This window comes from Pelodiscus sinensis, chromosome 7, assembly GCF_049634645.1.
Source record: "Pelodiscus sinensis isolate JC-2024 chromosome 7, ASM4963464v1, whole genome shotgun sequence".
Lineage (NCBI taxonomy): Eukaryota > Metazoa > Chordata > Testudines > Trionychidae > Pelodiscus > Pelodiscus sinensis.
In genome coordinates this window covers 34,883,591-34,911,083 of record NC_134717.1, presented here as the reverse complement: position 1 = coordinate 34,911,083, position 27,493 = coordinate 34,883,591, and the positions used below count along the sequence as shown (strand labels likewise).

Genomic DNA, 27,493 nt, shown 5'->3' with positions numbered 1-27,493 from the left:
AAAAAACCAAAAACCTGTAGTCTAGACATAGGTGAAGAGACTTTCTGGAAGTATGAATGCTTTAAATAGGTACTTTCTTGCTGATCTTGAATAAGACTATTCAGGAGGGCCCTGGCCCATGATCACACTGATTTCACATTTTCCTCATCCACCCAATTGTCTTGGGTGTATTACATTTAACTAATCAACCATGCCATTTAGTGTGTATTGGTTTAAAAAAAATGGTTAGAAAAAGGAAGATGGAACAAAAATACTGTCTGAATATTTTATAATTTACTTTAATAAGGGCAAAGATAACATACTGAAATAAAATCCACTGTGAAATCATACAAGTGATCATAACAATAAGTTTTACTTCTACTATTAAAGAGGAGCATATATTGGACCCTGTTATTACATGAAATCACCATGAAGAAGTTGCTTTCCTTGCTGTAGAACTATGTATGAGTAGTAGATGAAATTGTATTATTCATGAGAAAAAAAAAGCCAAGTAGCAAATGCTATGCCCACTTGGGATTTTTGTCTTAATGAACAAAGTGTGGCTATACTCTTTGGAATAGAAGTGAGATGGACTAAATTAAAACTGCCCCTAGGATTGATGCCACTTAAATATGGAATTGGAAAGCCTGATAAAAAAATTCTGGCAGATTGTTTTAAACCTAGATGAAATGAATCATCCATCAATTTTAGCATTTCCTGTAAATTAACAGGTTTTTGTACAACAATGTACGGCAAGCCATTTGAATGCTAGTTTCTTTAAAAAAAATATCAAAAGATGACTTGTAAACAGTTAGCAATTTTCCAAATAAAAATACTAGTACACAAATGAGTATATTCATTCCATTTCTTTACAACATGAAGACATATTGGCAATAGGTCTAAACCTGCACAAAAACTGTTTACTATTTCAGTCTTTAACAGCAGGATATGCAAATAATTAGTTGGCTACAGATCTGCAAATTTACTTCCATGTTACTATAATGCAAATACAATTAACAAGGATCCAAAAAGGTGGAATACATTTCAGTATCAAAAATATTCAGCAAAATCATTCTCAAATTATGTTTAGTAGTATACTTGTGACACTATAGAGATAGGTATAAGAAGCACAGAATTACATACGACACAGCTCATTGGCAAAATGTATACATACAGATGCACACAACAGAACAACAAGACTTTAAAAGTGTCTTGTTTGGCATGAGAAAAATATTTCCATAAATTCCTAACCATAGAGCAATCTCAATTAATTACAGGAAATCTCCAATTCAAACATTGACATGAGCATAATTTCAAATTTAAACCCTGCTAGGCTTGTAAGGATTCAGAACCTACACTACCTGTCTGTTCCAAAACTTGGGACTAAAAAAAAAACAAAACCAGGTTGATTGTGGTTACTTCTCTGAGAGATGCACTGCTGAAAAATCCTAGCAAGGGATTGCTCAAGATAGGATTTAAGTCAGACATTTGTATTTTCTTAAGGGATTTTTTTTACATCAAAATGGAACAGGTTGATTAATTTGAGGGGCAACCGGCAGTCAATTTTTACGAAGTAGCTGAGAGCTTGAAAGCTTTCAAACTGAAAGAAAAATGAACTCTATGAAGACTCACAATAGTCCCTTAAAGATTTTTTGTTGATGTTGTTTTTGCTGTCTGCATGCTGATTAGCAAAGAGGGTCTCAACTTTTACTGAAAACGTATAATCAAATCCACAAATAAATCCTTAGAAGAGCAAGTTGTAACAGACTATCTCAAAATCTACTGAAACAAGTTATTAGGCAAAAGCTCCCTAGACTTGTTACAAGTTGTGTTTTTAGTGGAAAATTGAACTAGCATCTCCAAGCAGCTAAAATTCCTCTGAGTATGTCACCACTTTGATGGTCACATGAAATACTATATTAGATTAAGAACCAGGATGTCTGTTATTCTACTCATGTATGCAGTCTGAATACATATAAAAATGATCTGTGCTTGCAACAGTTACAAGCAAAAAGTTTGTGCATAATAGGATACTTGTCTGGAATTATGCATGTAAGATATAAAGAGTATGCTTCTGAAAAATAACTAAAAATGAAAAAAGTCTTTATTGCTCCCAACTGTGCACGAAAATCAAAACATTTATTCAAAGAGGATGTCTTAATAGGCAGAAAGATGGGGCAAGCCTGCTACAGATTAAATTCACAGCAGGTTCAGTTAATTTCTTCTCAACAGAAGACTTCACAGGTCGGAGTCTATATCCTTCAGCAGCCTACTGCTCAGATTGCCATGGCACACTGCAAAAACTAGAAGGAAAAAAAAAAAATCAAGGTCACTAACTTAGCACACCACCACATTTGGAAATGTAATCAGTAACTGGAATACTACAAATTCTCAGGTCATCTAAAGAGTTCAGGAATTTTCGGTCTTGGTTTTGCCAGATTTTTTTTTTTTGAGAAGGGAAGAGGGGTAAATGGGGTTGTGGTGAAGGGGGAGATGAAGAGAACAATAAATGCTTAGAAGGAAGTGTGAAAACACAAGTTGGGACTTGTCTACTAGATGAAAAAAGGCTTAGAAGTGTTCAAAGGATTACAAAAGAAATAAAGCGTAAAGAGATTTGTTTTTATCTTCAACATTTAAAAGTCCGTGCCATAGGTAACAGATGACTGTTACAATCTAAGGGTGATTCTACAAATACTTCCTACTGGTTGGTAAGTCCAATTAAGACAATGAATTTACTCTGAGGCTACGTATACAGTGCAGGGTTTTTGTGCAAGAAGTCTTTTGCGGAAGAGTTCTTGCACAAAAACTTCTTGCACAAAACCACATCCACACCTCAAATATCCATCAGAGACCTGTGCTTTTTCAGATAGGCTCCTTTTGCGCAAGAAACCCCTGCAGAGAGTCCCCACATGCCTTTTTGCGCAAGAGCTGTAGCGCAAAAAGAAGTTATTCCTTGTAGAAGGACATATACCTACCCCGCAAAAAGCCCTCTGGTTCTGTCGACTTTCTTGCACAAAAACAAGCTTGAGGTGTGGATGCTCCACAGGTTTTTGCGCAAAAACCTGATCCCTGGCTCCTAATGCGCTGTCCCTTTGACATGCTAGATTGGCGCTTCAAAGGGGCAGTGCAGTATTAACATCTGCGATTAACATGTTAAAAAAATTAACCCATTAATCCTTCCCTGTGTTAATCGAAGGTGCTAACGCACATCAATTGACAGCTGTAAATGCAACCAGAGAGTATTATAAAAAGAAACATTTCTGATACGACTAAACACATAATAGAAGATTAGGTTTTAAAGTCAAATTTAAACATGCAGCTCTAGTCAGTCATTTTCAACAAAGATTTTCATATAGTTCTGACAAATTTGAGTATTTTGTCTACCGATACTTACATCATCATATACAAAATTCACGTATCCCTGTTGCATGTTGTCTCGTCTCCTGAAAAAATCTTATAAAAAACCATAAAGTAAGTAAACTGGAGCTTTGCAAAAAGCTCCCAAGTATTTAATGTAGACACTAAATATAATTTTGGTTGGAAGTAGTATACTTTGTCAAGTATTTCTCATTTTTTTCAAGGCAAATTTGTCACTTTTGAACCAATTAAACACTTCATTTATTTCCTTTAACATTCTATCTAAATTACAGTACAGGTTGAACCTCTCTAATCCAGAACTCTCTCGTCCAGAAACATCCATCATCAGAATGATTTTAGCTAGCCAGATGTCCACTTTAAGGGAGAGACCAAGTTTCCCGCCATCCCATAATGTTTGTTTACAGCCACTAGTCATAGCTCTCAGTGTTCTGTGCTGTTATTTAAGTTCTAATTTACCCCTAAATTCCCTTCAACACCACAGTAGGCAGTGGAAGTGTTGGTAATACTGCTAGATAATATTGACTTTCCATGGTCCAGAAAATTCTCTCAATCGGAACCAGTCAGGTCCTGAGGGCGCCAGACTAGAGAGGCTCAATCTGTAGAAAAGTAAAATGACTCTCTCGGATATCCTGAATACCAAACAACTGTTACTCAAAATACAGAAGACATTTATACACAAAATAAAGCGTTACAAATATCTTAGAATTGTAAGAGATTTAAGCACAACTTGATATACAATCTTTGCTCTGTGATTACAATTTTTAGATGAGGAAAATATAGAATGAACGCTGAAGTTCAGAATTTAGAATGAACTCTATTTCAAAAACTACAAAATCTCCATACCTGTCAATGCCCGTAGTTTCACACAGCAAGCCACATAGTCATCAAAAAAGATTCTGCCGTTCTTGCTATAACGTTTTACAATAGCAGTCAGCGTTTGAGGGCTTAATCTGTAACCTAGAAGACCAAAAAATAGGAAGTTGTAGCCAGTATGTCAGTTTTGCAACAGATTGTTGGATCATCTTTGGAAAATACAGACTACAGAAATAAGTTACCATACATCCTGCATTATAGACAAAAGGTCATAATGAAAAAAGTGTTCATATACAGTAGTGGAAAAGTTCAAATTTTCCTGACATTAGAACAATTCCATTTTACATCATGCACCCAACCTGAAATGTATTTGAAAGGATGACTTCAGGCATTATCAAGAACACTCAAAACATTTAATCTTTCACTTAGGGCAAAAATGAAGTAAATAAACATACTAAATAGAGATGCTAGTTCTGAATAATCAGGTCAGCCTTGACTTTTTTTCATGATCTTAGCACAAGTAGCCAGAGGGTAGCTCGTGGACAAGGCTAAGCAGTAGAAGAAGGTTTAGTATTCTGTTCATCTGTCAATTGCTTTATTTAGTACAGTGTTTCTCAAAGTAGTCCACAAAACCACTTTGAGAAACCTTCGCCGGTTTGTTTATTTACTGGCACTGCAGCCATGGAGCCTTGTGGCTACTATTGGCTCCGTTTTGCCATTTGCAACTAAGGAGAGCCACGGGAAACGGCAGCCTGGCCCACACCACTTCCTGAAGCTCCCCTTGGCTGCGAACAGCAAAACAGAGCAAACATGAGGCTCCATGGTCACAGCGCCGGCAAATAAACAGGAGCAACCAGTTAATAGGTTTCTCAAAGTGGTTTTGCAGTACACTTTGAGAAACATGGATTTAGAATATACTCTGCAACAGAGAAGCTTATCTGAACTCATAGCCTTTTACAAGTGAGAGTGCAGCATATATAGACAGCATGACTCTCCACTATACAAAGAGCAGTTTGTGTTTTAATGCTGCTTTGACAGGTTGAAGAGAAAAGGGAAATTAGCAACACACACAAAGGCAAATGAAGAAAAGGTGAGGACTACAAAACCAGTCTGCCAGAAGCATTGTGAACATGAAATACTGCATCACCTGCATTTAATTGTTACAAGAATAATACAGGATGCTCTAGATGCCCTCTCATAACTTCAGAAAACACAGAGACTCAGATGAAGGAGAGGGGGGGAAATAATCTTATTTAGATATTTCACATTTTCTAAATTGCATACACTTCAGAAACATAGATGAGACAGCACAGGACACAAGAAAATTGCCATAGATAGCTGTGTAGATGTAGGGGCATGGTCTTCAGCTATGCAAAGTAACTCACCCATATTGAATTTCAGTATGGGTGAGGTACCTACTGGCATTGCTGAAGACCATGTCCCTACATCTACGATGCTGTATGACAATACCTGAGCTGCAATCATATCACCTAGTACTGAGCTCATTTTTCAACTAACATGATTCAAGAGAGTAACTAGGAAGCTAACCTTCACCTTCTACCTCTATTTAGTTATTAACTTAGAGTCAGCTAATGGCTGCAGCCCAGAGACTTATGGGTAGATTGTGTATGGGATAGCCCACATACAACATAACTATTGCTCCAAATACCAAAAGCACTTTGATTCACAAAATCATTAGTCCTTCCCCCTCAAGAGGGAAATGGAAATATCTGACTATACATCAGGGTTCCAGAAATGCAGTTTAACAGAAAGCATTTTTATGCTGGTTCAATTTCTGGCACTGGTTCCTGATTTATTATTGTTGATTAGCAACAGCTATGAAAGTTTCATATAACTTTAAATGGGGTTTTCTAGAATATAGATGAAGAGCAACTTTTAGTCACTATAATGACCTGCCATCAAAGGGAAGCACACAGGCTTGTTTACATCCGCCCTATAAGATGGTCTAGACTCTAGAGTCATCACTGCTTGTGTGTATCTTTATATTCTGGTGAAATGTTGTACCCTCAAAACAAATTGGGCTACCCATGACTCTCCAGGGGCAGAATATACTGAAAGTCTTCCTTTTCCTCCTGTACCCCAAATGGATGCAGCCCTGTGTAGGCCAATATCAAGAAATGCTGCATGTAAACTTGTGAAAATGAACACTGTTGAGTACTAAATATGGCATTTGTTTTAAGAGGTCTCTTCTCAATATTCAAAAATGTGTGTCCAGATGACCTATCTTTCCATCTGAAGATAACTGTATATCAGCACTCTGGGATAGCCAAAGAGTGGAAAAAATACTTAGTTAATATCAAGGAGTTCCAGGAACAAAGTATAGCACCTGTACAACACTGCTGACAAGCCCCATGCTTTGATCCACAGGTAGCAACTCCCTCCACTGCAAACTTCCATACTCTACTTGCTGCATCCTTATAATTAAACCAGTAATATATCGCATTAAACAGAACTGACAGGAGGTTGCAGAAGTTTTTCAAATGCTGTCTTACCCATAGCTGTAATGACCTGACTCAGTTCATGAAGATCCACAGTTCCACTTCGGTCTTGATCAATCATCATGAAATTTTGCTTCCAAGCATTAAGAGCTGCCCAGAGTTCTTTGAATTCATTAAATCCCATTTTTCCTGTATAATCTCTCTGAGGTAGTTTTGTTAAGTTATTTTTGTTAATACATTAAAATTAACTAACTTAACAGCACATACCAAATTATTGAGGCAGTTTGACTTCTAACCACACTGACAACACTAAAACAATCAATTTCAGTGAAATATTAAAAATGAATGGAGCCCAAGGACAGTGTTCTAAAACAGGTTAAAATGTTTTGAAAACCTAGTTTTTTCTCAGAATGTATCAGTTTAAACTGACATTAAGATTACGTTACAGGCTAGATTTTCTGAAGGATACATCCATCATGGAGATCATAATTCTGCAGGTTTCCAAACTGAATGCTGAAAAATACAATCAATGATTGAATCAAAAGTACATTAATTTTACTTGTGTAATTTCTAGTAACTAGTGCAGTTTCAGTGACAATAGTCAACACGGGTTAATTTGCTTTTGCAAGAAATTTTGAAAGCTCACCAGGAAAAACAAAATCAGGCAGGAGATGGCTGAAAGGACATGAAGATATCTGCTTCTACATTAGTAGTCATTTAGGCCAAGAATCAGATGTGGACAAAATGCAGGACATAAGATTGTTTTTTATCATTCACTGAGCCAGTTTGTGATCCAACTCATGTTCTTACTGATACTGAATTAATACTCTTCATTATGGAGAACAAGGATTAAACAGACCATGGAAACAAAGTAACAATCTCAACTTAATATCTCAAAGTGAAGCCACATTTGGCAGGCCAGTGTAGGAAAACTTGCTCTACTACTAGGCTATTTGTGTCAAATTCACAGTAATACTTTAAGAACAGTAAGAGTTGGTATCAAAATCAAAGATATGATCCAGTCTTGAGAGGATAGGAGCACACACCAAAGCCCAGGCCCCGCAGTTGCAACTGTTTTCATACTCTGTTGTGTTAAGAGCAAATGCATGAGAGAAAGTCAAAATAAAATGCTCTGGAAGTGCTGTGCACAAGTAGCACAAATGGTGAGCTTTGAATTGGCATTAGCGGGGCTGTGGCATTTATTTAAGGTGTATTGAAGGGACACATGCCTACACCAAGTGAAAAGCTGTGATAAAAAGGAAATGAAAGAGGGATGAAAAGAGAGGGAATGCTCCTTGAAAAATAGAAATTCCAAAATATCACCCACAGATTAAAAAAAAGAGCATGCAGTAGCAATACAAAGTCTTACGAGAATAGTTTCCACTGATTCCAGACTGTGTTAAGCATCTCTGTAGCTCCTCTGCATCCACTTCACCATCCTGTAGAAAAAAGTGCAGAGAGTTGTGGTCATGGACACTTATCAATACAAAATCAAGCAAAGATTATTCACTGATGCTTCATTTAACTGAAGACAAATGAATTAATTCATTATGCTATAACTATGTAAAGGTATTTAATATTTAAAAATTAAAAATACAATAGAATTGTGTCTTATCTAAATCAAGAATCTGCAGCACTAAAGTTAAACAGAATTCCTTGTTTATAGCAATTAATTGGAATCCATTTCTATCTTAACATAAAATACCTATTCAAAATGAGCCATGAAATTAGTGACATCATCTGATAATTAGTATAAAATTTTCATATGAAGCTAGACCATTTTACCAATTAATTGGTTAAGATGTTTTCTGAGCTTATTAATACAAACAAAATAGAAATAAGAGAATTCTAGGTGTAAGAGCCTCCGTTCTGAACCAAATAATTAAACAGATCCTTTTCTTTTGCCCATCACATCTCATATTATATTTCATGGGTTCCCTGCAATTCTGCTACTTTTCCTTTTGGTTGATGCACACAATAAAACTGACATTCTGTTTTATGGTCAAAGAACCCATGGTGCTATTAAAAACAGGGATATTATTTTCAGGGCCCTGATAAAATATAACTAAATCCTTCTACATTTCAGTTGGATACATATTCCTCATTCATAGTGCTAGACTATTGTACAGTGTTGCTGTGCAGGTTTAAACAGATTACAGAGGTTTCCCTTTTTTTAGAAGAATACCAACTTTAAAAACTGAAAAGATGAAGAATAAAAAAGAGTGGCCACGTTCCACACTGAAGGCAGTAATAGTATTTCAGTAATGGGACAAGTGATTCCAAAAATAATAGAGTCAACTGTGCTGCACAGTGCTCTAGATTCCTTTAAGTTAAAGGCAATGAAGAGGGTTATAATGTCATCCAGTGATTGGCTTTTTAACATACATGCCATGTGACTATAGCAGAGGTGTTTTTTTTTTCCTGTCAGCCAAGTATCACTTTGTCTGTTCCCTCTTGTCTTCTTTGCTCTGTTCTTAACATTCTGTCCTCTAAGCATCTCCACAGAGCACTTCAAAAGAAGGATATTAAAATAACCCCCAAAGCTTGCTTATTTCACTGCCAGGACTGCTTATAGCTGAAGTACAGAGATGCAATAAGAGAACATAAAATAGTGAATGTGAAAGCTAAACATCCCATATAGACATGTGCAGATCAGCCCTCTGAACACCCAAAAGTAAAAGGCAACACAAGATCTCCAAACTTCCACATCAGATCTTCTAAAAAGGAAATTCCAAAAACCAAGATCAAGAAGCACAAATGAGTGTTACAGGAACATCATCTTCAGGGACAGTGGAGGGGGGGGGGGGAGGGCGGAGAGGGAGGATGACAAAACACATGATAATTGACTTTAACCAAGATTATCTAGACTTCACTGGGAACTTTGTAAAAAGGTATAATCAGCTTGGCCTCCACTCTGTCATGAGCTAAAAACTTATGGCAGTAAGCTGTATTTTGTTGCTAGTAGGTATAAAATGTCTGACACATGGAGCAGATCTTATATCAGGTGAAATGACATCTGACAGGTAAACAGAACTTTTCACTGTACTTAAGTATACATACATTAAGTTTTGGAAGAGCCACATTACAGTTCTACTATATTATGTCTGGCCAACAAACAGTTAAATAAAGATATCCAGCATGCAAGTCACTTTTTAAAACTGCTACTCTATCTTACACTAATGGTAAACTTCAGTTTTATAAAACAAATAAAATCAAACATGAGCTGCAAAATAGGAAGAACCAATTTTTGGTGAGCTTGTCCCATGAATAGATAGAAGTTAAATCTGAGATAATATTGTAAAACCCATTCTTCTTGTTCCTTGCCCTGCCATTCTTTATACTGCTTTAATGGTAAAGCCACAAGGATAGCACATTCAGAGAAACTCCCAGAAGCAAAGCAAAAATTACCCCATCTTGATAAGACTGATCTTGTTCCCGCTTAGATCACTGGATTTTATGCAGGAGCAGAGGTGACATTCTTATCTTGAATGGAGTGGGAAAAGAAAGAGGCGTTCCATTTGCAGCTCTCCATGGAGGACTGAATTTCACCCATCACTGTGTTACAGCAGGAGCTAGTAACACTGTGTAGACAGTACAACTAATCACATACTCTTCATCAATCCCATCTGCCTGACTGAGGAACAACACTGGCAGGCTCTAAAGTAAAAATGATCAACTCTATGAAGGTGAAAGAATTTCCACAGTATGGAGCCTTTCCACCCACCTGGAAAGGTTTTTTTTCAATGGGTAAGCTCACACAAAAAAAGAAGAGTGAAGAAAAAGGGAACCGAATAGCTTAAAATTTTAGTGAGGAGAATATTATATTTCTGAATCTCATTTACTAGTCATTAATTATACAATAAAAGTCAGAAATACAATTTTCCCCCTTTTGCCCTCCCTCCAAAAAAGCAATTCATCCCCATGTTTCTGTGAATTTCTACCTGCTCAGTTCTTTGAGAGTCAAGGCCAGCGCTTCCATCACCCCACTGGTCTTGCTACATGGTAGATGACAGATTGTGGTTATGTGCCTCGTACTTCAGGAGTGAATGTGCATTCCCCCTACAAAAAACTAAATTTACTATAATATTATATTTGAAAATTTAAAAGAAAAAGAAAAACCCTCCAAGAGTCAGCAAGTGCTCAGTTAAGATTGCAAAAAGAGCTCACAAAAACTGCAACTCTGCCCCTTAAGCACAACTTACAGTAAGGGCTTTTGTTACATAGTTACACAAATGTACATGCATTCAAGGAAGACAGACCAATATGTTTCAAGGTTTGTCATATTGCAAAGCATACTGCACTTGAAACAAAGATGTGGAAAAGAGTGGACAACAAAAGACCTCTGTTAGATGCAATCTACTTTTATTGACAGATGTAAAATTTCAATAGATTTAGAACAGAATTGATTTTGACAGAAAAAACAATGCAAGTTTGCACATATTTGCTATAAAATTCACTCACTATTCCTTGGTAGACAACTGAATGAACTAAGCTATTTCAGAATTATCAGAGACAGACACCAAACCGTAGGAATGTGTCAAATCTATTGAGTTCCATAGTTCAGAACTAGCTCATCCAATAATCATGAAACTTGAAAGACTCTATTTTTAGGCTAATGCTATCCAAGAGACACTTGAGCTTAACACATTTGAGTAAATTAAAATGTGAAAACAAGGGAAAATGAAATGACTCCTGCAAACTTTGCTAGGAGGTATTAATAATTTCATAATAAAGCATGCTACCAGGAGGCAAGCAGGTGGCTCGTATGTAGTTCAACCAGATTCTAACAATGCTTATTTATGGAATACACTCATCCATCAACCTCTCTATTTTGGAGTCTGACCATTCTGTTTAGGGACTAAGTGTGATCTTTGCCTCTTCTGAGGCATTCAAGATACAAAATTGACTATTACGTCTATAAACCGAAGTCTTGATTTAATCTAATTTAAATTCACTCTAACATGCTGGAGGACAGTAACGATAATACTATTGATATGCTTGACTGACAAAACAATAAATGATCTTTTGCAAAAGTTACTTATGGAGGCAGATTCCTGAAAAGTAGAATGATGTCATCGTTACACTAAAAGTTTAAAACAAATTGAACTCTGGACAATTTCATGTTAGTGTGTCAGGATAAAGGGAAACCCACAAGTCTAGGAATGGAGGAGACTTTTAATTCTGAGTTTCTCACCTTATAATCCACTTAGCTGCATAACTAAACTGGAAACTGAAAAACACACTATCCACTCTAAAATTAAGCAATGACCTTTTCTCCTTCATTCTTTAGGTTTTGTGCATTTCTTTTGGTACTCTCATAGTGTCACTGTAAGGAAACAGCCTAACCAGAAGAGAGGAATGTCCAGTCCCTCTTTCTTTTTCTCCTCTCCCCTAACCCCTTTTAGGGGAGAAGAAGAGAGCAAACTAGCATATTCTTTTTTTAACCTTTTCCTTTCTTCCTTGCACTACCCCCACCATTACTCACTGAGAAATAAAATGCTGGTGCTTCTTCTAATCTGTTTATGCCTTCTCACATTGTCTCCCACAGTTTTGGGCTTCTGCCTGGGATCATGTATCATGTCTCTGAAACAGTATGGCCATGGCTACACTAGAAAATTATTTCAAATTTAGTAAAGTTTGACTTCTGGGCACTTAATTTTACAAATTCAAAGTTCTGTGTCCTTACTATGGGGAAGAATCAAATGTAGTCTGAGGCAGACTCTGTTCATGTGGATGCGCTACCTCGGACTCAGAGCCCGAGGAAGCACTCTGGGGAGCTGCAGGAAGCCTCCTGGAGGCCAATTAGTTCAAATTAGCGGCACCAGAACATCTACACTGTTATTTCAGACACACAAGTTTGGGAATAGGGCTATTCCTCATGAAAAGCAGGACTACAGAGTTCAAATTCCATGGCCCCTTATCACAGACTAACAGGCCTGGAAGTGTGGATGTATCACTTAGAAAATCAAACTTGGGGGGAGGCCTAATTTCACACTAAGGTCCTAGTGTAGACCAGGCCTGTGAAAATGATAGAATCCTAATTCATGTCACTAGTGGTCTTGCAGAAGATCCTGCTTTCACGGAAGTAAACTATCATCTCATAATAATTACTATTATAAAGTCAGGAGCTATGCACGGTGGCATTACTCCTGCATCTGGACCTGTGTAGCTATGTATCCTTATGCCTGAGCAAAATGGCTAATAGCCGTAGGCGAGTAAAATGGTGAAGGCCTTTTTGGGCAATACCCAGAGTGGTTTACAAGGGAAAAAATAATTAAGATTTTGTATTTAGATATTTTTAAACAAGTGTACTTACATTGTCAACTTGCATTAAGGTTTAAATGTACTGTAAAAGTTATTTCAATTAAATTTAAAAATAGTATTATGAAGTTTTAAAAGACGGTCAAGCCATTGAACTGGTGAAAGTCACTAGCTTAGCATCTGGAATCAGATTTTATTCAAGTGCTAAATCATTTCACTTTATTCATATAGCGCAGTTCAATGACTAGTTCATTCAAAATTACAAAACCAACTGGGAATTGAAGAAGCAGTGAAAACTTATTTTTCTCTTCCAATTTATGAATAAAAACTAGGTATGAGGAGTTCTACTTCAATAGAGACTAACAATTATGACCATTGAGAATGGAGGTTGTTCGTAACGCTAAACAAAATGTTACAGTTGTTCAAGTTCATAACTAAACACTGATTTAATACAGTTTTGAAAACTTTACTCTGCAGAAGAAGGCTGCTTTTCCTCCCCCATCTCAGTTTACATTTAATACTGAACTTTATTCGCCCTGGAAAGGCGGGGGGGGAGGGGAGGGATTGGTCTCTGTTGCTGCCTGACTTACTCCCAGTTCCAAATGAGACATGCGAATCACTGGCCAGTTTGTAACTCTGGTATTAACTCTGAGGTTGTACTGTAGTTCTAAAATCTTGAAAAGTATAGTGACCAGAAATAATTACATGAAAGGATAATACTTCCAAGTTTTAATTGCAAAATGTTTTGAATACATTTTTCCCTTGCGTATCCAGCACATTTAAGGTTTAATTTTGCTGAACTAGTCAAACAATTGTAATGTTTTTGCACATTATAAATGAATTCCAATTTCCATCCAAATATAGCCGGACACAAATCACTAGTGAATACGTCATTCACCATTTTTAACATAAGTTGAACAGTTAGGAATACAAATGTATGGTAAGCAACAAAATTGCTTAATTGTATACGTACAGAGTATCATCGTATTCAGCAAAAAGAGTATTATACTTAGTTGCAAATCAACGTTTTAAATGGCTACCAATCAATGAGAATCCAAAAGTTTCTTTAGGAAGATAATCATAAAAAGCACGAATGCAAAACAAGAATACCATTGATGTAAATCAACGTCTTCTACTAGCCGATTTAAAATCAAATCACCCTAGTTATACCCTAGATCATCTCAGTCCTAATACAGGCTATGTCTAAACTACACCCCTCTGTCAGCAAAGGGATGTAAATTAGACGTATCGAAAAGGCAAATGAAGTGGGAATTTAAATATCCCATGCTTCATTTACATAATGGAAGCTGCTGCTTTTTTCAAAATGGGGCTTTTGGGGGGGGGGGGGGGAAATCAGGCCGTTTAGATGGAGCATTTTCGACAGAAATGTCCCTTTCAAAAGATCCTGTACGCCTCAAAATGATCTTTCGAAACAGGGCATTTCTGTTGAAAATGCCCCGTCTAAACTGCCGGGGGGGGGGGGGGGGGGCAGGATCCCCCCAAAAAGCCCCGTTTAGGGGAAAAAAGCTGCGGCCGCCATTATGCAAATGAAGCGTGGGATATTTAAATCGCCACTTCATTTGCATTTTCAATATGTCTAATTTACATCCCTCTGCCGACAGAGGGGTGTAGTTTAGACGTAGCCATAGCGTCCAAGTAGAGAGTGAGTTTAAGGATTTGTCTACAGTGGCATTTTACTGAACTGCATCTTTCTTGCACAAGGGTATGAAAAAGCACACCCTGAGTGCAGCAAGTTACAGCTCCATACACCACTGGTGTAAACAGGCTCCCAGCACTGGGAGCTAAGCTTCTTGTTTAGGTGGTGACCATTTAGGAGCACTTTTCCAGTGCTGGTGCTATGGCCATACAGCCCTTTGTTAAGTGTAGGCTTAGCCTTACTTTACTTCTCCTAGTAGCAGCAATTTATGCATCTCTCCACATATCAGACAGGTTTGCTATTCAGAGATAAACAAGTGGGTCCTTCTGGCTATAATCAATGAGACAACAGTTTTTCAAGGGAAATCATGAGTGTCCTATGAGAAGCAATTTAATTATAAAGTCTGACTGTGGTCTTGCTAATATCTTTTGTATAGGTTTTATCCTCCTAGAATATGTCTCAAGCATGTTTTGAGAACCATCAGATCAAGTATTGCTCAGGAATCACATACAGCTGTGCATCAGTTTTAATATAATTTAACCCTTTATTCAGGAATGTATTTAAAAAGTCTGTTGCTCTAAGCACTGCAGATATTTTATAGTATATCAACCTGCTTCTGCTTCCACAGGTTAGTAGGGACAAAGGCAGATAAGACTCATCACAAAACAGAATATGTGATGTTCTGCACCAAAAAGGAAATAAAGGATAAAAGATGCAAGCAGAGTCAAGGCAGCACAATACATCTTAAAGTAGAAGTCAATAGATAAATTGAACTACACAGCCTCAATCTGTAATGACTGTATGACTTATGCTAGAAGAAAAGAAAAGCCGCTCCTGTAATCTAGAAGAGAAGATTACTCACCTGTAACTGGAGATCTTCAAATACATTGCCTCTGCAGATCCACGTTCTTAGGAATGTGCATGTTCGCAGCACAAATCCCAAACCATCTAGAGAACAGTAACCTGTGGGGCTATGCACATGCCCTCTATGAATCCTTGTCTTTCCTTTCCCCTTCTCCCTCCTCCCGCACTCCTCGCCCTCTCCCACAAAGATCACACTGTAGACATTTCTGGTTCTTACTCCTTACATCATTGGATCATATGTTGCACTGTTGCCACCATTCCCATCACAAACATAATGAAGAATGGGGCATGATATTTTATTTTCACCCCCACTCAATACAATAGCTATGTATACATTATCCTCAGTTTTTAAATATCCTATATGGCTCTTCAAATCCATGCAGTAGCATGGTGGCACAATAAGCCAATTTTTTAAAAAGTGACTAGATTTTTATATGTACATCCTCCATCAACATCTTACTAAAAGAGATAATGCGATCCTGAATAAATAAGGGTATGTCTACACTACAAAGTTAATTTGAACTAACGGACGTTAGTTCGAATTAACTTTAATAGGCGCTACACTAGCGCTCCGCTAGTTCGAATTTAAATCGAACTAGCGGTGCGCTTAGTTCGAACTAGGAAAACCTCATTTTACGAGGATTAAGCCTAGTTCGAACTAGCTAGTTCAAATTAAGGGGTGTGTAGCCCCTTAATTCGAACTAGTGGGAGGCTAGCCCTCCCCAGCTTTCCCTGGTGGCCACTCTGGCCAACACCAGGGAAACTCATCTGCCCCCCTCCCAGCCCCGGACCCCTTAAAGGGGCATAGGCTGGCTACGGTGCCCGTGCCAGGTGCAAGCCTGCCAGCACCCAGCCAGCAGACCCTGCACCTGGCACGGATCGAGCCACCCACCCGATGACCCCCAGCCCTCCCCATCTTCCCGGGACCAGGCTGGCAGCTCTCGGGAGCTTGCCCGGGACCGCAAGAGGCGGGCACCCGCCTGGGCTAGTGCAGACATCGTGGACCTCGTCCACGATCTCCGCACTAGGCACAGGAAAGTGGCCGGCTAGGGCAGGAGAACTGCCAGCCTGGCCACCCAGGAGCAGGTGTGCAAGAGAATCCACTGAGACCCCCGACCCTGAGCCCTGAGCTTACAATGGCCATCCTGGGTCAGACCAAAGGTCCATCTAGCCCAGTAGCCTGTCTGCCGACAGCGGCCAACCCTAGAGACCCTGGAGGGAATGGACCGAAGACAGTGACCAAGCCATGTGTCTCGTGCCATCCCTCTCCAGCCTTCCACAAACCTTGGGCAGGGACACCACTCCTACCCCCTGGCTAATACCACTCCAGGGACCCAACCTCCATGACTTGATCTCACGTCCCTTTAAACTCTGTTCTAGTTCTAGCCTTCACAGCCTCCTGCAGCAAGGAGTTCCACAGGTTGACTCTTTGCTTTGTGAAGAACAACTTTCTGTTACTAGTTTGAAGCCTGCTACCCATTCCTTTCCTTTGGTGTCCTCTAGTCCTTCTTTATGGGAACTAATGAAGAACTTTTCTTTATGCACCCTCTCCACCCAACTCCTGCTTTTAGAGACCTCTGTCCTGTCTTCCCTCTGTCTTCTTTTTTCTAAGCTGAAAAGTCCCAGTCTCTTTAGCCTCTCTTCATATGGGACCTGTTCCCAACCCCTGATCATTTTAGTTGCCCTCCCCTCTCCCAGCCTCTCTCTTCCCTTCTCCCACCTCCTTTTCCCAGTCTTCCCCAGTTTTGTTCAATAAAGACAGATTCCATTTTGGAAGACACGTTATCTTTATTTTGTACATCAAGAAGAGGGGCTAGGGAAGGGTAAGTGGAAGGAGGTGAGGGAGGAATGGGGCACAAGCCCCAGATGGGGAGGACTGGGCTGGCTCTGCGGGCTTCTAGGGGTGGAAGCTCTCCTGCAGCCCCCCAATTGCCTCCTCTCCCCAGATGGCAGCCTGCGGCAAGTGCAGCCGGGCTGATGGCTGAGTGGTGTGATGTGCCCAGTGTGGGTAGTCTGGGCAATCCAAGCCAGGACTGCTTTGAAGCGGGGCACCCCTGAGAACTGTCTGTCCGGGGTGGGGGTCGAGACCCTTTAAGCACAGTCCTCGGCTAGCCTGAGACAGCATCTCCATGCTCTAAGTCCTCCACTGATGCCCTGCCAGCACTGCTTCCGGCCATCCTTAAGCCCGGTTCAGGGTCCACTTAATGTGGACATGCTAGTTTGAATTAGCAAAACACTAATTCGAACTAGTTTTTTAGTCTGGATCCATTAGTTAGTTAATTCGAACTAAGTCAGTTCGAATTAACGTTGTAGTGTAGACATACCCTAAGAGACTCTGTTTGGATAGTAACATGTGACTGAGAAACTTAAAATATCAGACTTAAGACCTCAGGTTAAAAAAAACACTTGAATACAATTCAGGCAGCTTTCATTTTAGAGATTTAAGTATCTTGGGACTCTCCTTTTAGACACCATGTTCTTGCATGTCTTTACTTTTAGGCTATGTGAAAGCATTAAAATTAGTGAATGAGAATCCTGGCCTGGTTTCAGAAACCACTTGAACAGGATTTTAGTATTTTCCTTTGCTATGTGCACATAAAAATTATGGCACCGAGTGGCACAAAACTATAAAAATGGCCTGGAGGGAAAGAAACATGAATATGGAATACTTATAAGACCTATTTTATTAATCAGAGTAGTAAGTCCACTAAATCTGTAAAAGTTTAACAGGCTCTTGTTTTTGGAGATGGGGGACAGACAGTAATTGGTTCTTACTTTACGCAATCACTGGTATTTTTAAAAAACATCTATACTTCAAGTATTTAAAACTATAACGTTTGTTCAGATTAAGGAAGTATTAATTAAGGATGAAAGCTTGTTTACAGCTCACTACTGATATTAAGCTTTATGCTATTATTCAATAAGAGATGGGGGACATCAAACTCAAATGCCAGTTTTAGTTACCATTATTGTTAAACGCAATTCATTTTTATTTACTTGGCGAGACATCTTTCTAAGACAGCTTTAATAACAATGTACTGAACAAGCTGAGTATTCTTTCACAGAAAAAAAGATGATTTTGCTAGGTCAACTCACAGAGCTTACTTAGTTAATTACATTTCAAATATTATCGTACCTGTCCAGCAATAGCAGCGAAGAAAGTCCACATAGGGTCAGCAGCAGCAGAATAAGTACCAGAATATGCAGAATATCCAGAGTATGCTCCTTGAGACATATTTGGTACTGCTCCTGGCACTGGCTGTCCCATTCTCAGTTGTATTCCTGGCATCTGACCACTGTAACCGCCATACTTTTGTGAAAGAGAGAAATATTTTAGTGTGTTCACCAGCTCAATCTATAGTAAAAGACTTCCACTGAAAAAGTCAACTTATTTGTGATGTACTTTTAATAAAATGTCCAATGCATAGCCTAATTCAATCATAGCACTTCAAATTCATTGGTAAGACATAACAAACTGGCACATTATCATATGTTTAAATTAAAAAAAAAAAAGGTAAAGGTGATCACTCAACACTTGCTAATTCAGAGTTTAAGAATAGATTTAAAACTAATAGTTTACCTTGTGACTGGAAAGGGATAAATTGTACTTATAAAATAAATGTTATGATATACCATCAGAAGAGAAATGGCAGTTTAGTTCTCTTTTAAATGAGGTATAAAACAGGGAAATTGGACATTTACTTGCAAAACATTCAAAGTAGGCTATCGTAACCTAATTCCAATTTGGATAATAAATTCTAATCATTGAATGGGACCTGCAGTTTCTATTATGTATTATACTCTTCGTTCCTGTGTTAAACAGTTCAGTTATTTAAATCAGTTACACAAACTGTTTCAGCAGTCTTGACAGGCTGAGAAGAAAAATGATATGATGCTAAAAAAGATGGACTTGGACTACTAAAATAATACTTATAGATACATAGCAGAGGACCCCATCCTCCAGTAAGCATTTATTTTTATTACTACCATAAGGACTGCCTTCCAACTTGGAGGGTTTTTTTGTTCTGACACTGACATCATATATATAGTAGCCCAATGTCTGTGACTCTGTAACACTGAAATGCTGGCTGTTGCCTCTGGGCGGGCGCTGTTGCCCGAGTCATGTCCTTCGCCTCCTGCCGTGGCGCTCAGCTGACTTCTGCGCTGCTCAGCCGTGGGGGAGCAAGCAGCGCAAGGGGCGGTTTGGGCACTGCAGTCCCCAGGCAGCACCTCCATGCAAGCGCGGGGCCCAAACGACCAGTTGCTTCCCTGTGGCTGAGCAGCGCAGAAGTCAGCCGACTGCCACGGCGGGAAGGGAAAGAAGGGCAGGGCGGTGACGTGCTGTGTGACAATGGCTCCAAGCCCCGATCCCTCGCTGTGAATGTCACTGCCCCCTTCGCCTCCCGCAGTGGCGCTCAGCTGACTTCTGCGCTGCTCAGCCGGGCTGCCGCATGGAAGCAAGTGGCACAAGCGATCGTTTGGGCTCCGTGCTCCTCAAAGTGAGAGGCAGGAGGGAGAGGAGAAGAGAAAGAGAGAGACGGAGAGAGTGGCAGGAGGCGGAGGAGAGCTGAGAGACAGAGAGAGAAAGGGGGGGGGATGCAGGAGGAGGAGGAGAGAGAGCGAGAGAGACACGTGGAGGAGAGACCTGAAAATCCATCTTATGACGAGCTGCTGGCTAGCGTTAAAGAATGAGAGAAAAAATATAATGAACATGCTAACTACTTTGTGCTCATCAACAAAAACACAGTATTTTCCAAAATAATTCAGCAGTAGCTCAGACACAAATAGCAGTGCCAATGGAACTAGTGGGTGGGAGACAGAACTGGAAGGTGAACCAGAGCCATTCTGAGAAAGGAATTAAATCAACTTCGCACATTGATGCTTCAATGGAAAGCTCTGACATAAAAATAGAAAACTCTGCAGAGACAGCTGTCAATATTGGATACTTCTTTTCAAGGCAGTTTAAATGGCCCCATTCTCTCCCATTGTAATATTTCAAATGTAGCCTCAGATCCAAAGAGAGCACCCTTCAGAAATGCAAAAAGCTGCTCTCCTTGCTAAGATAATACCTGTTACAGTATTAAAAATTAGTACTTTCCAACATAGCTTTAAGGAAGCAGAAATGGTCCTACGTGACAAATGCTCTAGCGTTCCCCCTAATATTTACATCCATGTACAAATGACTTTTGTTATGTGCACTGATTTGGAGGTGAGGTATCACATAACAAAAAAGGCATTCTACTCGTCAACAGTGTGTGGCATAGGTGGGCTGGAGTGAGGATTCGAAATGGAGCCTTTGATGTGGGAGAAGGCTGTGTCTTGAGAAAGGTGTGAGTATCATAAGATGTAGGGGTCACGAAATGAAATTAATAGGTAGTGGTTTCAAACAAACAAAAGAAAGTTTTTCTTCATGCAGTGCACGGTCAACCTGTGGAACTCCTTACCAGAGGATGTTAAGACCAGGATTCAAAAAAGAACTAGATAAATGCATGAAGGTTAGGTCGATCCATATTTATTCATTCTGCCTAATAAGAATAGTGTTCCTAGCCTGTTTGTCAGGGGCTGGACATGGATCACTTGATGATTACCTGTTTCTGTTCACTCCCTTTGGGCCATTGGGCATTGGCCACTGTCGCAGGATACTGGGCTAGACCCAGTATGGCCATTCTTATGTGTCTGGGGTAGGATGAGGTGTTGGGGATGAGAGAGGGGATATGGGTTTAGAGAGGGGCTCAGGGCTGGTGCAGTAGGGAACTCTGGGCTAGGGGCTGGAATGCAGAACGGGGTAAAGGTTCTGGATTGGGGGTATAAACTGGGGAATGAGGGATTTGAGGTATGGGTGGGCTCAGGTTTACCTGGGCAGCTCCTGATGAGTGACCCTAAGGCAGGCTGCCTTGTGCCTGCCTGTCCTGAGGCTCTGCACTGCACCCTGGAAGCAGCCAGAAGGTCAAGCTTCTGGAGGACAGGCAGAGGCATGAGGTTCTGTGGCATGCCACATCCACTGCTCTTGCTTACTAGCGCGCGCGCGCACACGCACAGGCAGCAGACATGCTGTTGGCTGCTTCCTGCTGGGGCTGGCAGAGAGGGGCCTCTTTTCCCCAGCCGCAGCAGCCCCATCTTGGGGCCAGAAAAAAGGAGCCCTTTTCCCCCAGCAGCTTTGGGACTTGGGGAGAGGCATCTCTCCCTGCTGCAGCCTTGAACGGGGCTTAATAGCCAATGCACAGAGCAGCCTAGTAGCTTACAGGGAATTTAGGCTGGGATTCATGTAGCTATCAGGGATAAAAGTTAACCAGTCAGCATTAGGCTTACTGGAATGCTTAACAGGTAACCAGCTGGACTGCCAACTGCAGGAGGCTGGAGCAGCCTTGGCTGAGTCCATCCAGCTGTGTGCAGGTGGCAGATAAGGCCGTGCCTGCGTCGGGCTGGTGGGATTCCCCGCAGTATGGAGTAGGGATGTAAAAGACAAGTAGACTAGTCGACTACCCGAATTTCCCGCCCCCTGTCTGCCTCTATATCAGAAGCAGCAAGGGTTGTGGGAAGGAGATGGTGCTGGGGGGAGCTGGCTTAAAAGCTGGTTCCCCCTAGCACCGTCTCCGCAGTGGGGAGAAATATTGTAGGGGAGGCAGAGGCACAGTGGTCCTCTCACTACATTTAAAAAGCAGAGCCACAGCAGTCTGGATGTGGTGTAAGCCGGGACTGAAGCAGTGCCGCCTTGTGCTGGGTCCCACGCTATGCCTTTGCCTTTTAAATGTACAGGTTAGACCTCCCTGGTCCTGTACCCTCAGGACCTGGCCAGGCCCGGATGAGGGATTTTGCTGGACCAGAGAAGGTAATTTCTGAGACCCCTGCCACCAGCCTCCCAGTCATGACCTCGCTACCCACCTCCCAGCCAGCTTCCCCCTGCCATCAGGCCAGGTCTCCCAGCCCCACTGTAGCAGCCCCACTGCCGGGCTTTCGGCTTTACAGGGCAGCCCCCCCGCTGGAGTTCAGGTGTGCCTCTGGGTGGCAGCCCCACTTGAGCTTCAGCCTTGTTGGGCAGCCCTGCTGCCTCCCAGTCTCACCTGGCAGCTCTGCAGGGAGGCAGCAGGGTTGCCAAGCTCTTTGCTGCAGCTCCACTCCCAGGTTCCTGGCCCTGCCACCACTCAACTCCATGGTCAGGATCCTAGCCCCATGGGGCAGCCCCGCTGCCTCCTAATCCTGCCACGCAGCCAAGCCACTGGTAAGCAGCAGGGATGCAGGAGTTCTGGTTGTGCTGTTGGGGCAGCCCCTTTGCTAGGTTCCCAGCCCCACAGGTGGGCAAGCCCACTGCCTCCCGGTCTTGCCAGGCAGTTTTTCTGGCAGGCAACAGCCCCACAATTCCCCTACTCCTCTCCCCCCTTCCCCCACCCCAGCACCCTTCCCCTGCAGTGTCACCAATGGGCAGCAGCCCTACTGCTGAGCTCCTGGTTTCACTGCCACAGGAAGTCCTGCTACTGGGCTCCAGCCCTACTACAGGGCTCCCAGCCACCAGCCCTCCTTAGGACTCTCTGGTCCTGGAACATTTTTGGTGCTTCCAAACCAGGAATGCTGCTGAATCAGAGAGTCCTGATTAAGAAAGGTCTAACCCGTAATAAGAGCCAGGCAGCTCTTACTACATTTAAAAGGCAGAGCTGCAGCTGGATTGGTCCAGAGGTGGCGCAAGAAGGGATAGCTTAGCCCCGGCTCACATCACCCCTGGGAGCTAATCCCGCTGCAGCTCTGCAGTTTAAATGGAGTAGGTGTATTTAAACTGCATAGCCACAGGAGGGGTAGTGAGCACCTTCCCTCCCCCATCAACTGATCAAGTAGTCAATGGAAATTCCATTAACTATTCAATTAGCTATCTGTAATTTAACATCCCTAGTATGAAGGCTGGCCAACAGGATCCAGCATATGCAGCGGGCTAGACGGCCCCCACTGTGGTGGGCAGGCAGGACTCCAGTCCCCGCTGTGTTACAGCAGCCCAGGCAGGCAGGTGAGGCTTCGCCTACCTGTCAATGGTTAACCAGTTAAATGTTATTTTAGTCATTTAACCAGTTAACAATTTAAAAGGTAATTTACATTCCTAGTAGCTATTGTTAACTAAGTAAAGCTGAAAAACCCAGCACCTAAGTACACCCTGAGCCAATCTGGGCAACTGAGCATTGATTTATATTTAGGGGTTTACTAAAGCAGTGTTTCTCAAACTGTGCTCCACCCAGGCGCCCTGAAACATCTCCAGGGGCTCCAGGAGGTTGAAAAACTGGAAACATGAATAGGTACATACAATCAGTAGACTGTTGGTGCTCCGCATAAATTTTTATCCCTGTAAAGGGCTCTGGAGCCCAAAAAATTTGAGAAGTGCTGTACTAAAGGATAATCTCAGTGGAGAGTCATGGAAGTTGGGAGAGATATAGAAGCCTGTTTTCAAAGTTAGTAAATACCTGGCTGTGGATTCAAACTGACAAAAGCTTTGTATTGGTTTTGCTTTAATTTGATTGGCTGAAAACATTTTAGTAGGTCAAGGCACTGAGTTTATTTTCCTTCTGTCATGCCATAGTTATAATCAGGGCTTGACAAACGGCGGCAAAATCTACTCGCCAGCCCTGCACCGCGCATGCGCAAGACCCGCATTGCGCATGCGCGCGCTGCCGGTGAACAGGGTGACTGGCTGAAATCTACTCGCCACGGGCAAGTAGAACAGCGATTTGTCGAGCCCTGGTTAAAAATACAAGAATAGAGTCTCTACTAAGGATATTAGATATAATTTATTTTAGTAATCGTGTAGCCACAACAACTTTTAGCGGTTACATGGTTACTAAAATGCTCCCCCCCAGAGGCAGGGCCAGTAGATAGTGCACTCCCAGGGAGCCCCCACTGCCATCCTGAGCTGCTGCCTCTATATCAGGGCTGCTCACCAAGCAGCCCACAATTTGGGTTTATGCAGGGCTCAACATACAGTCCATGGGCAGGAGCCAAAACAAAAAAGGAGTCAGTATAATGGTCTTCTGTTCATATGCATTTTAGTAGTTAAATTCCTGGACTGTCATTGTTCATTAAAAGTGCTGTCATATTGGATAGAAATCAGGTAAATATTGCATTTTATTAATATCAGCAGAACTGACTTAAATGGGGCCTGTGTGTTGTGTAGTCTTGCCTTAATCTTTGTATTCATACCTGTTTGTGTGAAAAGCTATTTGCATATATATATTTACATATTATATGCAACCATACTTAAGTTGCAGCCCTCAGCATGTGCTATGAATATCATTGTGGCCCCCGGGGCTTTCAAAGTTGAGTAGCCCTGCTCTAGATCATAGGCAGCAGCGAGGGGTGGCAGGCAGTGTTCCCTCTAAGCTACACGGCAGCACAGCTTTATAGGAGCCCTGAACCTCTGACTTGGCAGGGCTGATTAATCACCTGTGAAGTTGTGCTGCCCCACAGCTTAGAGGGAACACTGGTGGCAGAGGGCTTCCCAGAATTGGGGCCAGGAGTGCACTGTCAGCCAGGCCCACTCCCAGCGACTATCCAATAGTCATGTAACCGCTAAAATTTGATGTAGTTACTCAACTATTCAATTACACACTAACACCCCCACTCCTTCATCACTAGAGCACTGCACAGATACAAAATTTTGTATCCACATCTATATCCACAGAAATGAGCTGCAAATACGCACATCCACAGATGCAGATACCTGCGGATATAAAGTGGATATCCATGGATCTGCAAGGCTCTACTAAACACACCAGAGGGTTTTGTCAACCAAACCTCAGGCTGCAGTGGTTCCTAGATTGGAACTACCTGCATAGTCCTGCCTTGCCCCACTTGGGAGTAATGGCTGTCCCCTCAGAAATGGGGAACGGCAATGCTCCAGATTGAGAGGTGGGGGTGGAATAAGGCAAGACACTGGGGTCAGCAGCTAGTGGAAATGTCTTCACAGTTTTATAGCACATACTATGGCAGGGACCTGTAACCTATGGCTCAGCAAGGCACCAAATATGGTTCTTTTAGCGATATTTGGCTCCCCTGTGTGCCAGAGCTGGGCTGCAGTGCAACTGTCCCTACTGGGACCCCGCCCGGTTCCAGCTCTGGTGATCACCACATGACCCACTCGAGCTGCGCAGGAGACTGCTATCCTGTATGCCAGAGCTGGACCACAGTGTGGCTGCTCCTAGGGCCAGGGCTGAGGTGCAGTTGCACCATAACCCCAGCTCCAGTCCCAGCACATAGGGTGACTGCCCATCATACAGCCCCACAGTGGCTCTGGCCCCAGCTTCAGCCCTTCCCCAACCCTGGCGCGGTGGCCGGGGCAGGCGATATGGCAGCTGCCTGGCAGTTCCTGGGCTATGCTTCATGGTGGGTGGCTTGCTCCATGAGCCAGACCTGTGGCTGTGGTGCAGCTGCTCCCATGGCAGCCTGGCCCAGCACCCATCTAGCTAAAGCATCCTGTCCTTGACCCCGATCCTGGGGCAGGCCCCACAGTCCGACCCCATCTGGCCTCTGGGCTTCCCCACATACTCTACTTCCCATCCCCAGCTCCCTGCCTCCTGCACCCTCCCCATGACTCCTGCACCCCCACATCCCCAGCCCCCTGCCATAAGATTGACAGAAGTCCACCTGAATGTATGCATGAAGCTGGATTTGACCAGTTATGATGTAAACTTCACAGAAATGTGTGAAAAGATACAGAATTCCCATTAAATAAAGTCTGTGAATACAATGTTTCATTTCTGCTATTATTAATCATCATGTCAATGATCAATAATACTAAGTTATGTATTTTCAGTCATGCAAATGGGCATTCTTACATGGCTCTTTGGTCTGAAATGGTTGCCCACCCCCCTACTTCGGGAAAAACTACTGCGTACGATCCTATTCACAAGTGGCTTCCTATATAAGTACAACGTGGGTTTATAGCACGGTGTGCCTCCTGTTGTACATCCCCACGCTTCCGGGGTGGTTTGTAACGACAGTCCGGGCTCCATAATTATTCCAGCCCAACACCACCCAGGACTGCGAGAAGGACGTTCCCTGCCGGAGCAGCAGGGCCCCAACTGCTTCCGAGGAGAACGGGGCCTGTGCGTGACGCAAAGGCCAGAGGCGCCAGGGCCCCAGTTCCCCGGCAGCTCCTCCCCGAGACGGGCTCTGCTTGGAAACGTGGGGGCAGGTTTGTTCGGGAAGCGCCACGTCCCCCGTTTCGCACCTGCCCGGCCTCCCGCGCGCCCCGAGTGAGGCGAGCTGCCGCCCTACGCAATCGCCTGCCTGGCTTCCCGTACCACGGCCCGGCGCGTCGCAAGAGGCCCGGGCCTGCGCCCTCACGGGCCTACGCGCGGCGGCCGGGCTCGCCCAGCTCCCCGCCCGCGCAAAACGGGCCACCGCTGAGGGCCTGCTACGCCCGGCCGGCGGGGCGGGCCCTGCCCGTGACGGCTCGAGCGCTCGCTCCCCGACACCGCTGCGCCGCACGGCAGCCCCGGGGCCTGGGATCGGCCGGGTCTGGAGGGCCCCGCCCAGGCTCGGGCCTGTGTCCGGTGCGGGGCCCAGGCGATAGCGCCTCTCCCCGCCCGGCTTTGTCCCCCGCTCGCAGACACTCACCGCTCCGAACCCCGGGTAGGCCATGGCGGAGACACACTTCGCACAGCCCGGCAAGGAACCTGCCGCCGCCCAGTCACCCCGGAGCCCCACCGACCGCGGAAGCCCGGAGTCTCTGCGCCCTGCCATTGGCTAGCGGGCTCCCCGCCTCCTCTGTCGTCGGGTTCGTGAGCGAACAACTCTCCCCCTCCCCCCCTCGTTTGGGCGGGACTCGCGGCCGGGAGCAGAAAAGCGGGGAGGGGCGAGAATGGGGATGTGCGTGGGGGAGGGGCGGGCAAGCGGAGTGGGGGCAGGATTCTTGGCCTGCTCAGTTACTGAGTTACAGGAACTGAGTCACGCTCGAGCCAGGCTGCGTAGAGAAAGTAGGCGGCTTGGGGCTGAGCCATAGCTCCAATGTTAGGCAGAGGGGGAGGCTGGGCTGGGGGGTTTCCAAGGTGAGTAATAACAGAACTAATGGGTTGGAGGGGGAAGAGGGTATTTAAACATGGACAGG

At 43.0% G+C, this 27,493-nt stretch overlaps 2 protein-coding genes across 3 annotated transcripts in view; one reads left to right on the top strand and one right to left on the bottom strand.

Annotated features, from left to right (window-relative positions):
- Positions 1–258: 258 nt before the first annotated feature.
- GCA (grancalcin) lies at positions 259–27,164 on the bottom strand. 2 transcript variants are annotated; one of them, XM_075933505.1, is made up of 9 exons: positions 27,004–27,164; positions 18,548–18,721; positions 10,571–10,624; positions 7,999–8,068; positions 7,099–7,142; positions 6,684–6,831; positions 4,201–4,314; positions 3,374–3,432; positions 259–2,282 (listed from the first exon to the last, which is right to left on the bottom strand). In XM_075933505.1, the coding sequence occupies exons 1-9, from the start codon at positions 27,127–27,129 to the stop codon at positions 2,256–2,258; spliced, it is 816 nt and encodes a 271-aa protein (XP_075789620.1). In that variant the 5' UTR covers positions 27,130–27,164; the 3' UTR covers positions 259–2,255. The 2 variants fall into 2 exon arrangements, with proteins under 2 accessions (XP_075789620.1, XP_075789621.1); XM_075933506.1 differs by lacking the exon at positions 10,571–10,624.
- Positions 26,562–27,493, top strand: part of IFIH1 (interferon induced with helicase C domain 1) — a 52,273-nt gene continuing 51,341 nt past the window's right edge. Inside the window, exon 1 of the mRNA XM_075933504.1 lies at positions 26,562–26,578. The gene's annotated coding sequence lies outside the window, so the exon portion shown is untranslated. The remainder of the gene's footprint in view (positions 26,579–27,493) is intronic.